The 13,462-nt window shown below is 49.8% G+C and overlaps 1 protein-coding gene across 2 annotated transcripts in view; it reads right to left on the bottom strand.

Annotated features, from left to right (window-relative positions):
• Positions 1-6,093: 6,093 nt before the first annotated feature.
• The window catches only part of LOC140426162 (putative ferric-chelate reductase 1), a 73,913-nt gene continuing 66,544 nt past the window's right edge, over positions 6,094-13,462 (bottom strand). For both annotated transcript variants that reach the window (XM_072510597.1, XM_072510598.1), the window contains exon 17: positions 6,094-7,423. In XM_072510597.1, coding sequence (XP_072366698.1) covers positions 7,334-7,423 — 90 coding nt within the window. In that variant the 3' untranslated portion in view covers positions 6,094-7,333. The remainder of the gene's footprint in view (positions 7,424-13,462) is intronic.

Raw genomic sequence — 13,462 nt, 5'->3', positions numbered from 1 at the left:
CTTGCCTCGTACATCTACTCTAAACCTTGCCCCTCTCACCTTAAACCTATGCCCCCTAGTAATTGACCTACTAATTAATCTACCCCGGGGAAAAGCCTCTGACTATCCACACTGTCTATGCCCCTCATAATTTTGTAGACCTCTATCAGGTCACCCCTCAACCTCCTTCGTTCCAGTGAGAACAAACCGAGTTTATTCAACAGCTCCTCATAGCTAATGCCCTCCATACCAGGCAACATTCTGGTAAATCTCTTCTGCACCCTCTCGTCCCGGACATTGTAGAATTGTGGGCACTGTCCTTTTAGCCACCCTTCCATCATGTGGCGCATCACACATTGCAGAAGGGGGTCAGCCGCAGTCTCCCGGCGAATACGGGCCAGACTTGAATCATTAGCTGGCAGATTGGCCGATGTGAAGGCCGCATGTGCTTCGACCTGATATACGAACCCCCCCGATTCGGGCGGTGTGCTCACTGCTCTGGATAGGGCATCCGCGATGATGAGGTCCTTTCCCGGGGTGTAGACCAGTTGGAAGTCGTACCTCCGGAGCTTGAGCAGAATGCGCTGGAGGCGAGGGATCATCTCATTCAGGTCCTTTTGTATGATGCTGACCTGGGGGCGATGGTCGGTTTCCACGGTGAACTGAGGGAGACCATACACATAGTCGTGGAACTTATCTATGCTGGTTAACAAACCCAGGCACTCCTTCTCAATCTGCGCATAGCGCTGTTCTGTGGGGGTCATGGCCCGCGAGGCATAGGTGACCGGGGCCCATGATGCAGTGTTGTCCCGTTGCAGGAGTACCGCCCCAATGCCGGACTGGCTGGCATCAGTCGAGATCTTCGTATCTCGAGAAGTGTCAAAGAACGCCAAGACCGGGGCTGTGGTGAGCTTAATCTTGAGCTCCTCCCGTTCCTTCTGGTGTGCGGGCAGCCACTGGAACTCTGTAGTCTTCTTCAATAGGTGGCGAAGAGCCGTTGTGTGGGAGGCAAGGTTGGGAATGAACTTCCCCAGGAAGTTGACCATCCCGAGAAAGCGTAGCACTGCCTTCTTGTCTGCCGGCTGCGGCATGGCTGCAATGGCGCTCACTTTGTCGGCATCCGGACGCACTGCTGACCAGGATATGTGGTCCCCCAGAAACTTTAGCTCAGTTTCCCGTACCAGCCTCCCCGAACAGGCGCCGGAATGTGGCGACTAGGGGCTTTTCACAGTAACTTCATTTGAAGCCTACTTGTGACAATAAGCGATTTTCATTTCATTTCATTTCAGTTTGGCCAAACGAACACTTGGCTCGGTTGAGGCGCAGGCCGTGCTCTCGTGTCCGAGCAAAGACGCGCTGGAGACGACTGATGTGCTCATACACCAAGTCATACCCTGACGATATACAGACATGCTGGAGACGACTGGTGTGGTGGACCAGATGATGACGTCGTCAACATAGACACGCACCCCTTCGATGCCCTCCATCATCTGTTGCATGGTTCTGTGAAACACCTCGGATGCCGAGATTATGCCAAACGGCATTCTATTGTAGCAGAACCTGCCAAAGGGAGTGTTGAAGGTACACAGCTTCCTGCTGGACTGATTCCGTTGAATCTGCCAAAAACCCTTTGAGGCATCAAGCTTCGTAAAAATTTTAGCCCTGGCCATTTCGCTCGTGATCTCTTCCCATTTGGGTATGGGGTAGTGTTCCCTCATGATGTTGTTGTTCAGGTCTTTCGGGTTGATGCAGATCCGGAGTTCGCCAGAGGGCTTTTTTACGCACACCATGGAGCTGACCCATGGCGTGGGCTCCGTGACCCGGGAAAGCACTCCTTGGTCCTGGAGATCCTGCAGCTGCTGCTTGAGGCGGTCTTTGAGTGGTGCTGTGACTCTACAAGATGCGTGAATGACCGGGGTGGGTTCCAGTTTGAGCCGTATTCTGTAAGTGTTGGGCAGTGTGCCCATGCCCTCGAAAGCCTCCTGGTTGTGGGTGAGGAGCGAGTGGAGCTGTGCCCTAAAGTCTACATCCGGGAAGTCGGACGTGCCTTCTGGAGACAGAGTGTGTACCCGCTGAACGAGGTGGAGAACCTTGCACGCCTGTGCACCTAGCAGGGAGTCCTTTGATGATCCAACTATCTTAAAGGACAGTGTGGCTGTGTATGCATTGTGTGTAACCTCGAGTTGGCAGGATCCCATGGCCGGGATAACATTCCCGTTGTAATCGACCATCTGACAGCGGGATGGCCGAATCGGTGGTTTGACCTCAAAGGCGTAGAAGGCTGACCATGCAATAAGGTTGGCGGAGGCACCAGTGTCTAGACGGAATGTGATTGGTGATCGGTTGACCGTTAGGGTGGCACACCATTCATCACCCGGCTTAATGCTGTTCACTGGCAACGGCTGGTGGGTCCTCCTTGGGGCCATCCGATTCCTGTCAATGACCGCAACGCGGAAGGCTTCCCGGTCATCGGTATCACCGGTCTGTATATCGTCAGGGTATGACTCGGTGTATGGAGGCTGAATGGCCCGCACGTCCCTGCGAGGCTGGCAGAATTGGGGAGCGTTGGCAGGTTGAGCTGCTCGACAGCAGGCAGCGTAGTGGCCCACCTTGCCACAGCGGAGGCATTGTCGATTCTTTGCTGGACATTGCCGCTTTAAATGTGCAGATCCACAGTTGCTGCACGTCGTGACGTCATGGCGTTCGATGCGCCACCGCGCATGCGCAGTTCGGTCCTGCGTAGAGCGCGCCTGTGCGTCACGTCTCTCTGCGTCGACGTCTCTTTTGGCGCGTACAAGCGCGGGAGGCCGCGGAATGCACGCAAAATGGCCGCCCTCGTCCGGGCCGTGGGCCGGGAGGAACTCGATCGACTGGACCCGCTCGGCCTCGTGGGACCCGTGCCGTGCCGATTCGGCCACCTGGAATTGGGAGTACCGGCTGGTCGCGTTTTCATGGAGGACACAGGCTTCGATGGCGGTGGCTAGGGTGAGGCTCTTAATTTTGAGGAGCTGCTGGCGTAGGGTGCCCGAGGTAACCCCAAACACTATCTGGTCCCGAATCATGGAATCGGAGGTGGCCTCATAGCCGCAGGACTACGCGAGGATACGGAGGTGTGTCAGGAAAGATTGAAAAGGCTCATTCTTACCCTGCAGGCGCTGCTGGAAGAGGTACCTCTCGAAGCTCCCATTCACCTCGATGCTGAAGTGTTGCTCAAGTTTTAGAAGGACCGTCTTGTACTTCATCTTGTTCTCACCTTCCGCGAACACCAGGGAGTTGTAGATGTTGATGGCGTGTTGCCCTGCAATAGAGAGGAGGAGGGCGATTTTCCTGGTGTCCGATACATTCTCCCTTTCTGTGGCTTTTAGGAAGAACTGGAAGCGCTGTTTAAACAGCTTTCAGTTGACGCCGAGGTTTCCAGCGATTTGGAGCGGCTGCGGCGGGCTGATGGTGTCCATGGCGCAGGATGGCGGATCCCTGAAGATGTGCATGTGGGTCTCACAGTTGCTGGGTTCCAACCCTGGTACTATGTCGTGTTGGGTGTTCCGCTATACAGACGAACCAACACGGTTGTAGATGGTACAACTCTGTTTTATTACTCTTGATAACAACATCTGTAAACTTATGACTGTGGTTCGTAATTTACCCATTAACCTGTGGACCCAGCCCTAACACTATTTTAGCGAGGCACTCAGCACATGGTGTATGTCTGAGTGGCACGCTGTGAGCTCTGTGCCCTGAGCTATCTCCTGCTGGAATGAGCAGGAACTGTGGTGTTCCCCGTTTTATAGTGCGTGTGCTCTCACTGGTGATTGGCTGTGATGTTGCGTGTGTGTTGATTGGTCCGTTGATCTGTCCATCAGTGTGTATGTGTGATTGCACCATGATGTGTTTATCTGAATATCATGACAGGAAATCCAACAAAGAATTTTAAAAATAAATTTAGAGTACCCAGTGCTTTTTTTTCCAATGAAGGAACAATTTAACGTGGCCAATTCACCTACCCTGCTCATCTTTTTTTGGTTGGTGGAGGTGAGACCCACGCAAACATGGGGAAAATGTGCAAACTCCACACAGACAGTGGTCCGGAGCTTGGTGTGAACCTGGGTCCTCGGCACCATGAGTCAGCAGTGCTGACCACAGCGCTACTGTGCTACCCCTGGAATTCAGCAAAGATAATGTCGTTGAATGTCAAGGGGAGAATCCATCTTCCATTTCCGAATCCAAACAGAATTTTTAAACAAAAGTATATCCATCAATTCACACGAGACGGAGAGTTGAAGTGAACAGTGATTTTAATCAGCTAGAACTGTGCCTGCCTGTGACTGATCTGTACTGAGTGCCGCCTACAGGCTGCAGCTCTCTATGCCTCCCCAACGGGGCGGAGCCCACAAGGGCATCAACATAATACAATACAATATAATGCAATTCCAATGGTGAATGGTAGCAGTAATACATTCACCACAGGGGATCATGCAAATGGTGCTGCACCATGCATCTACTGCCCTTGTCTTTCTAGGTGGTAGAGGTTTCTGAAAGTGCTGTCAAAGTAGGCACAGCAAGTTACTGCAGAGCATCTTGTAGATTGTATACTATACTGCATCCACTGTGTGCTGTTGGAGGGAGTGAATGGTTATGGTGGTGGGTGCATTGCTGGTCAAGAAAGCTGCTTTGTCCTGGATAGTGCCAAGCCTGTTGAGTGTTGTTGGAGCTGCAGCAATCAGGCAAGTCAGGAGTATTCCATCACAATCCTGACTTGTGCCTGAAAGATGGTGTACAGGCTTTGGGAGTTAGGAAGTGAGTTTCTCGCCACAGAATCCCCAGCTTCTTGTAGCCACAGTATTTATATGACTGGTCCAGTTAAATTTCTGGTCACTGGTTTAAGATGCTGTGGTGGGGAATTCAACAAAGATTTTTAAAAATAAATTTAGACTACCCAAGTCTTCTTTTTTCCAATTAAGGTGCAATTTAACGTGGCTAATTCACCTACCCTGCACATCTTTTTTTGGTTTGTGGAGGTGAGACCCACGCAAACATGGGGAGAATGTGCAAACTCCACACAGACAGTGGTCCGGAGCTTTGTGTGAACCTGGGTCCTCGGCACCATGAGTCAGCAGTGCTAACCATTGCACCACTGTGCTACCCCCGGGATTCAGCAAAGATAATGCCGTTGAATGTCAAGGGGAGAATCCATGAATTTTTAAACAAAAGCATGTTTATTTCAAACTCCTTATGTCGCACTCTAAGCTCCACCACTGATAATTGGGTGGCAAGGTAGCACAGTGGTTGGGTGGCATGGCAGCACTGTGGTTAGCACAGTTGCTTCACAGGCCAGGGTCCCAGGTTCGATTCCTGGTTTGGGTCACTGTCTGTGCCGAGTCTGCACAATCTCCCGTGTCTGTGTGGATTTCCTCCCGGTGCTCCATTTTCCTCCCACAAGTCCCGAAAGACGTGCTTGTTAAATGAATTGGACATTCTGAATTCACCCTCAGTGTGCCTGAACAGGTGCCAGAGTGTGGCGACTAGGGCATTTTCACAGTAACTTCATTGCAGTGTTAATGTAAGCCTACTTGTGACACCAATAAAGATTATTATTAATAGTCCTTTCAATGATTGTTCCTTTCTTCCCTGGAACTCTGTCCCCTGAATCACTCCACCTTTCCATTGCACCCTCCAGTTTCAGAGATCTCTTGAAAACCCTTCTCTTGTACAATGTCCTCCACTCACAGCCTATTTTTCCTACACTATTACCCTCTTACTTGGCACCCAATGTCCTTTTGCCCACCTTGTAAAATGTTTCAAAATGTCCGTTTACACGAGGACAGTAATAGAAATATGTTATTTCAGGGATTTATTTTAAAACATTTAAAAATATCATACGGGCTGGTTTAACTCTGTGGGCTAGACAGCTGGTTTGTGATGCAGAACAAGGCCAGCAGCGCGGGTTCAATTCCTGTACCAGCTGAGAATTCTGAATTCTCCCGGTGTACCCGAACAGGTGCCGGAATGTGGCGCTTTTAACAGTAACTTCATTGCAGTGTTAATGTAAGTCTACTTGTGACAATAAAAAGATTATTTATTATTTTTATTTTATATGTAAAATCACAGTCATGCTGCTTGAGAGAATAATCTGTTTTATTAAAACTTTGATTTAAAATACATTATATACACAAATAATTTCCCTTAAAGTGTACAATTTTGATACATTTACCTTCAACAATTATAAAAATTACCAATGTCATTGGTAGTTATGTTTTAAACAATATATGCTGGTTTGGATGAGGGGGCACAGATTTAAGATAATTACCAAAAGAAGCAATGAAGACGGAGCAGAAACCTTTTCACGCAGTGAGTGGTTAAGGTCCGGAATGTTCTGCCTGAGGGTGTGATGGCGGCAGGTTCAATCGAGACGTTCAAGAGAGAATTTGGATGATTATTTGAAAAGGAAGAGTGCGCGGGGTCGAGGGTTGCTTATTCAGAGAGTTGGTGCAGACACTGTGGGCCAAATGGCCTGCCTGTTCTGTGCTGCAACAATTCTATGACTCATTTCAAGTGCTGCCTATGGCCAAGTATTGTTTATTTTTATTGTAGGATAATTAATGAAGGAATGTTGAATGTGAGTGACAGTGTATCTTCTACTTACTCTATCTCACAGTCATGTCAAAGAAACATGTTCCTCAAAGAGATGGAAGGCTGTCACTATTGAAAGAGTGTGCGGACATGAGTTCGGATAGGAAGGGAATTGGCTCTTGCTGATACAAAAAAACTTTTATGGTCAAGGCTCACATTGTTTAATAGCCAGTAGGGCTAGACTCATGTAGATGACTGTCCTATGGAAAAATACCCAAACAACTGATCCAGAGAGAATGGAAGAAAATTTGATGAGGGGAAAGAAATGGAATAACACTCTTCAAAAAATTGAAATATTTACCGAATCAGGATTTACTTTAACATCCTCTCAAGAAAAGTGGCATTGTATTAACATCACCGGGGACAGTGACCCAGTGGTCTTTTTCTGTGCTGTATGACTCTATAATAGATTATGCAAGATTTCTGCAATGATAGTCACACAATGATTTAAAAAAAATATTTCCTCAGTCTTTAGAAGGTGCTATTGAACACGGTTATTTGGCTAATGAGTCTGATTTAATTACTGTACCACAATCAAATGGTAGTCAGCGTCAAATAAGCACCTGTTTCTGTATTCAATTAAGATTTCTTTGCATTGAGAGATGTACATTTCGGAAACAAGTCATACATTTAGATGTACATTTAGGAAACAAGATCTGTTATGACATGGTGATGTTGAACTGATGACGTTGATGTCTCCATGATGATCTCTCTTGCAAACTGCATTTTAAGTCTGTGCAATCCCCACGAGGAGCGCTATCAGAAATGCCAGGTTTCCACATAGATACACAATGAACAAGATGAAGTCAGGGTCCACCTGAAAAACAATGGTAAACATGATCACTAATTCAAACCGGCAACAATTCCTGACGAATTCAGAATGCAACTGGTTAACCCATTTTTAATATATCAACCAGCTGGTGGATATTAGAAGTCTGTATTACTATAGTGCACAATGGCTCAATAACAATGTCACGTTAATTTTACACCTCATCAACTCTCCCAAATACTCAACTAGTTAAGATGATGACTCATGTAATCATATAAATCAGGAAATCCATTATGCTGTTAGTTGAGGCAATGCTATGAGTTGCTATCAACATAGAATAGAGTCCCGACAGTGCAGAACAAGGCCATTCGCCCATCAAGTCTGAAATCCTGAGACTTCCGGGTGCGGCGATGACCAGCTGAGTCGCACGTTTCAGCAGCTCCCGGTGGAACAGACTTTTGGGCTCTTAATAAGAGCCCCAACTGCAATTTTAACGGCTAAAAGTACTGTGCGGTGAACAAGAAGGGAATCCCCCCTGGATACGGATGAAAAAAGGAGAGGAAGGTGGCCGGATTGCGGTGGATCCTTTAGAGCAGCGGCAAGGAAGGCAAGCAAAAACCAAGATGGCGTCGGAAGGTGGCAGTTTAATATGGGGCCCTGAACAACACGAGTTTTTGAAACGCTGCGTGGAAGAACTCAAAAAGGAAATGAAGAAGGAGCTGTTGGCCCCGATATTACAGGCGATCGAAGGGCTAAAGGAGGAGCAAAAGACCCAGGAGCGGGAGCTTCGGGTCGTGAAGGCAAAGGCTGCCGAGAATGAGGACGACATACAGGGCCTGGTGGTGAAGACGGAGATGCACGAGGCACTCCATAAACGATGTGTGGAAAGGCTGGAGGTGCTGGAGAACAACGCGAGGAGGAACAACCTAAGGATTCTTGGTCTTCCTGAAGGTGCGGAGGGAGCGGACGTCGGGGCATATGTGAACACGATGCTGCACTCGTTAATGGGAGCGGAGGCCCCGGCGGGTCCGCTGGAGGTGGAGGGAGCATACCGAGTGATGGCGCGAGGAACGAGAGCAGGAGAAATTCCTAGAGCCATAGTGGTGAGATTCCTCCGTTTTAAGGACAAAGAGATGGTCCTTAGATGGGCAAAGAAAACTCGGAGCAGTAAGTGGGAGAACGCGGTGATCCGCGTATACCAAGACTGGAGTTCGGAGGTGGCGAGAAGGAGGGCGAGCTTTAATCGGGCCAAGGCGGTGCTTCACAAAAAGAAGATAAAATTCGGAATGCTGCAACCGGCAAGACTGTGGGTCACATATCAAGGGAGGCACCACTACTTTGAGACGGCGGATGAGGCGTGGACTTTTATCGTGGAAGAAAAATTGGAATGAGCGGGTTATTTAAAAAAAAAAGAACATTTGAAACAAAGTGGTGGGGCGAGTATGGGGGGCGAAGAGGGGGGTAAAAAGGGGGGAAAGAGGAGTTTTATGTTATTAATCCTGCGATGTGGTAACTTTTCTCTCTTCCACAGGAGGTGGTGGGGGGAGGAAAGGAGGTGGAGGAGATGGGGCGTTGGCCATTGGGGGCGGGGCCAAGGGGGAAGCGCGGGCTCGGTTCCCGCGCTATGATAATCATGGCGGGAATAGGGAAGCAGGAAGGAGGGGGCGTCGCACGGTGCGAGCCGAGGTCATGGGGGGAAGCCGAGGTCGGCCAGAGTTTGCTGACTTCTGGGAGCAACATCGGGGGTGTAACTACGCTAGTGGGGGATCTAGCGGGGGGGGTGGGAGGGGGGAATTATTGGGCTGCTGCTGCTAGGGAGAGGGGGGAGCTGGCATGGGGTGGGATGGGCGAGGGAGCACCGCCTGGGGGGGACACAGCTGCGTGGGAACTGGGTGAGGAGCTGGAAAAATCGACAAGCGGGGGGGGTAAAAAGCCCCCCAACCCGGCTGATCACGTGGAACGTGAGAGGGCTGAACGGGCCGATAAAGAGGGCACGGGTACTCGCACACCTTAAGAAACTTAAGGCAGACGTGGTTATGTTACAGGAAACGCACTTGAAACTGATAGACCAGGTGAGACTACGCAAAGGTTGGGTGGGGCAGGTGTTCCATTCGGGGCTAGATGCGAAAAACAGGGGGGTGGCTATATTAGTGGGGAAGCGGGTAATGTTTGAGGCAAAGACTATAGTGGCGGATAACGGGGACAGATACTTGATGGTGAGTGGCAAACTACAGGGGGAGACGGTGGTTTTGGTAAACGTATATGCCCCGAACTGGGATGATGCCAATTTTATGAGGCGTATGCTAGGACGCATCCCGGACCTAGAGGTGGGAAAGTTGGTAATGGGGGGAGATTTCAATACGGTGTTGGAACCAGGGCTGGACAGGTCGAGGTCCAGGACTGGAAGGAGGCCGGCAGCAGCCAAGGTGCTTAAAGATTTTATGGAGCAGATGGGAGGAGTAGACCCGTGGAGATTTAGCAGACCTAGGAGTAAGGAGTTTTCGTTTTTCTCCTATGTCCACAAAGTCTATTCGCGAATAGACTTTTTTGTTTTGGGAAGGGCGTTGATCCCGAAGGTGAGGGGAACGGAGTATACGGCTATAGCCATTTCGGATCATGCTCCACATTGGGTGGACTTGGAGATAGGGGAGGAAACAGAAGGGCGCCCACCCTGGAGAATGGACATGGGACTAATGGCAGATGAGGGGGTGTGTCTAAGGGTGAGGGGGTGCATTGAAAAGTACTTGGAACTCAATGATAATGGGGAGGTCCAGGTGGGAGTGGTCTGGGAGGCGTTGAAGGCAGTGGTTAGAGGGGAGCTGATATCAATAAGGGCACATAAAGGAAAGCAGGAGAGTAGGGAACGGGAGCGTTTGCTGCAAGAACTTCTGAGAGTGGACAGGCAATATGCGGAGGCACCGGAGGAGGGACTGTACAGGGAAAGGCAAAGGCTACACGTAGAATTTGACTTGCTGACAACGGGTACTGCAGAGGCACATTGGAGGAAGGCACAGGGTGTACAGTACGAATATGGGGAGAAGGCGAGCAGGTTGCTGGCCCACCAATTGAGGAAAAGGGGAGCAGCGAGGGAAATAGGGGGAGTGAGGGATGAGGAAGGAGAGATGGAGCGGGGAGCGGAGAGAGTGAATGGAGTGTTCAAGGCATTTTATAAAAAATTATACGAAGCTCAAGCCCCGGATGGGAGGGAGAGAATGATGGGCTTTCTGGACCGGCTGGAATTTCCCAAGGTGGAGGAGCAGGAAAGGGTGGGACTGGGAGCACAGATTGAAATAGAGGAAGTAGTGAAAGGAATTAGGAGCATGCAGGCGGGGAAGGCTCCGGGACCGGATGGATTCCCAGTTGAATTTTACAGGAAATATGTGGACTTGCTCGCCCCGCTACTGATGAGGACCTTTAATGAGGCAAAGGAAAGGGGACAGCTGCCCCCGACTATGTCTGAGGCAACGATATCGCTTCTCTTAAAGAAGGAAAAGGACCCGCTGCAATGCGGGTCCTATCGACCTATTTCCCTCCTAAATGTAGACGCTAAGATTCTGGCCAAGGTAATGGCAATGAGGATAGAGGATTGTGTCCCGAGGGTGGTCCATGAGGACCAAACTGGGTTTGTGAAGGGGAGACAGCTGAATACGAATATACGGAGGCTGCTAGGGGTAATGATGATGCCCCCACCAGAGGGGGAAGCGGAGATAGTGGTGGCGATGGATGCCGAGAAAGCATTTGATAGAGTGGAGTGGGATTATCTGTGGGAGGTGCTGAGGAGATTTGGTTTTGGAGATGAGTATGTTGGATGGGTGCAGCTGTTGTATAGGGCCCCAGTGGCGAGTGTGGTCACGAATGGACGGGGATCTGCATACTTTCGGCTCCATAGAGGGACAAGGCAGGGATGCCCTCTGTCCCCATTATTGTTTGCACTGGCGATTGAGCCCCTGGCAATAGCATTGAGGGGTTCCAAGAAGTGGAGGGGAGTACTTAGAGGAGGAGAAGAACACCAGGTATCTCTGTATGCGGATGATTTGTTGTTATATGTAGCGGACCCGGCGGAGGGGATGCCAGAGATAATGCGGACACTTCGGGAGTTTGGAGAATTCTCAGGATATAAACTGAACATGGGGAAAAGTGAGTTGTTTGTGGTGCATCCAGGGGAACAGAGCAGAGAAATAGAGGCCTTTCCGCTGAGGAAGGTAACAAGGGACTTTCGTTACTTGGGGATCCAGATAGCCAAGAATTGGGGCACATTGCATAGGTTAAATTTAACGCGATTGGTGGAACAAATGGAGGAGGACTTCAAGAGATGGGACATGGTATCCCTGTCACTGGCAGGGAGGGTGCAGGCGGTTAAAATGGTAGTCCTCCCGAGATTCCTCTTTGTGTTTCAGTGCCTCCCGGTGGTGATCACGAAGGCTTTTTTCAAAAGGATCGAAAAGAGTATCATGAGTTTTGTGTGGGCCGGGAAGACCCGAGAGTGAGGAAGGGATTCTTACAGCGTAGTAGGGATAGGGGGGGGCTGGCACTACCGAGCCTAAGAGAGTACTACTGGGCTGCCAATATCTCAATGGTGAGTAAGTGGATGGGAGAAGAGGAGGGAGCGGCGTGGAAGAGATTGGAGAGGGCGTCCTGTAGGGGGACTAGCCTACAAGCTATGGTGACGGCCCCATTGCCGTTCTCACCGAAGAAATACACCACAAGCCCGGTGGTGGTGGCGACTTTGAAAATTTGTGGACAGTGGAGACGGCATAGGGGAAAGACGGGAGCCTTGGTGGGGTCCCCGATAAGAAATAACCATAGGTTTGCCCCGGGGAGAATGGATGGGGGATTTGGAATATGGCAAAGAGCAGGAGTAACGCAACTGAAAGATCTGTTTGTGGATGGGAAGTTCGCAAGTCTGGGAGCGCTGACCGAGAAATATGGGTTGCCCCAAGGGAATGCATTCCGGTATATGCAACTGAGGGCTTTTGCGAGGCAACAGGTGAGGGAATTCCCGCAGCTCCCGACGCATGAGGTGCAGGACAGAGTGATCTCAAAGACATGGGTGGGGGACGGTAAGGTGTCAGATATATATAGGGAAATGAGGGACGAGGGGGAGATTATGGTAGATGAGCTGAAAGGGAAATGGGAAGAAGAGCTGGGGGGGGAGATTGAGGAGGGGCTGTGGGCGGATGCCCTGAGTAGGGTAAACTCATCGTCCTCGTGTGCCAGGCTAAGCCTGATTCAATTTAAGGTGTTACACAGGGCGCATGTGACTGGAGCACGGCTCAGTAAATTTTTTGGGGTAGAGGATAGGTGTGCGAGATGCTCGAGAAGCCCAGCGAATCACACCCACATGTTTTGGTCATGTCCGGCACTACAGGGGTTCTGGGTGGGGGTGACAAAGGTGCTTTCGAAAGTAGTGGGGGTCCAGGTCGAACCAAGCTGGGGGTTGGCTATATTTGGGGTTGCACAAGAGCCGGGAGTGCAGGAGGCGAGAGAGGCCGATGTTTTGGCCTTTGCGTCCCTAGTAGCCCGGCGCAGGATACTGTTGATGTGGAAGGAAGCCAAGCCCCCGGGTGTGGAGACCTGGATAAATGACATGGCAGGGTTTATAAAGCTGGAACGGATTAAGTTCGTCCTAAGGGGATCGGCTCAAGGGTTCACCAGGCGGTGGCAACCGTTCGTCGAATACCTCACAGAAAGATAGAGGGAATGGAAAAGAAGAAGGCAGCAGCAGCAGCCCGGGGGGGGGGGGGGGGGGGGGGGAGGAACCAGAAGGACTCTCAGGGTTGTTAATATATATGTATAATATGTATAGGTCGTTGCTATAAATAATTGTATATTGGACTGTTAAATCATATTTTTGGAGAGTGTTTATCTGAGACAAGGCAGTTGCCATTTAGTTTTAGTTTTAGTTTTTGTTATATATTATTTATTCTTTGTTTATAAAACAGGTCATTGTTATTTATACTGTTATATTATTGTGTAAAGGATACACAATGTACTGTGATGGTTGACCAAAAATTTTCAATAAAATATTTTTTTTAAAAGTCTGAAATCCTGGGTATTATCTTTGACCAGAAGCTGACCTGGGCTGGC

The sequence above is a fragment of the Scyliorhinus torazame genome, chromosome 7 (assembly GCF_047496885.1).
Source record: "Scyliorhinus torazame isolate Kashiwa2021f chromosome 7, sScyTor2.1, whole genome shotgun sequence".
NCBI lineage: Eukaryota > Metazoa > Chordata > Chondrichthyes > Carcharhiniformes > Scyliorhinidae > Scyliorhinus > Scyliorhinus torazame.
This window is presented reverse-complemented; position numbering and strand designations above follow the sequence as displayed.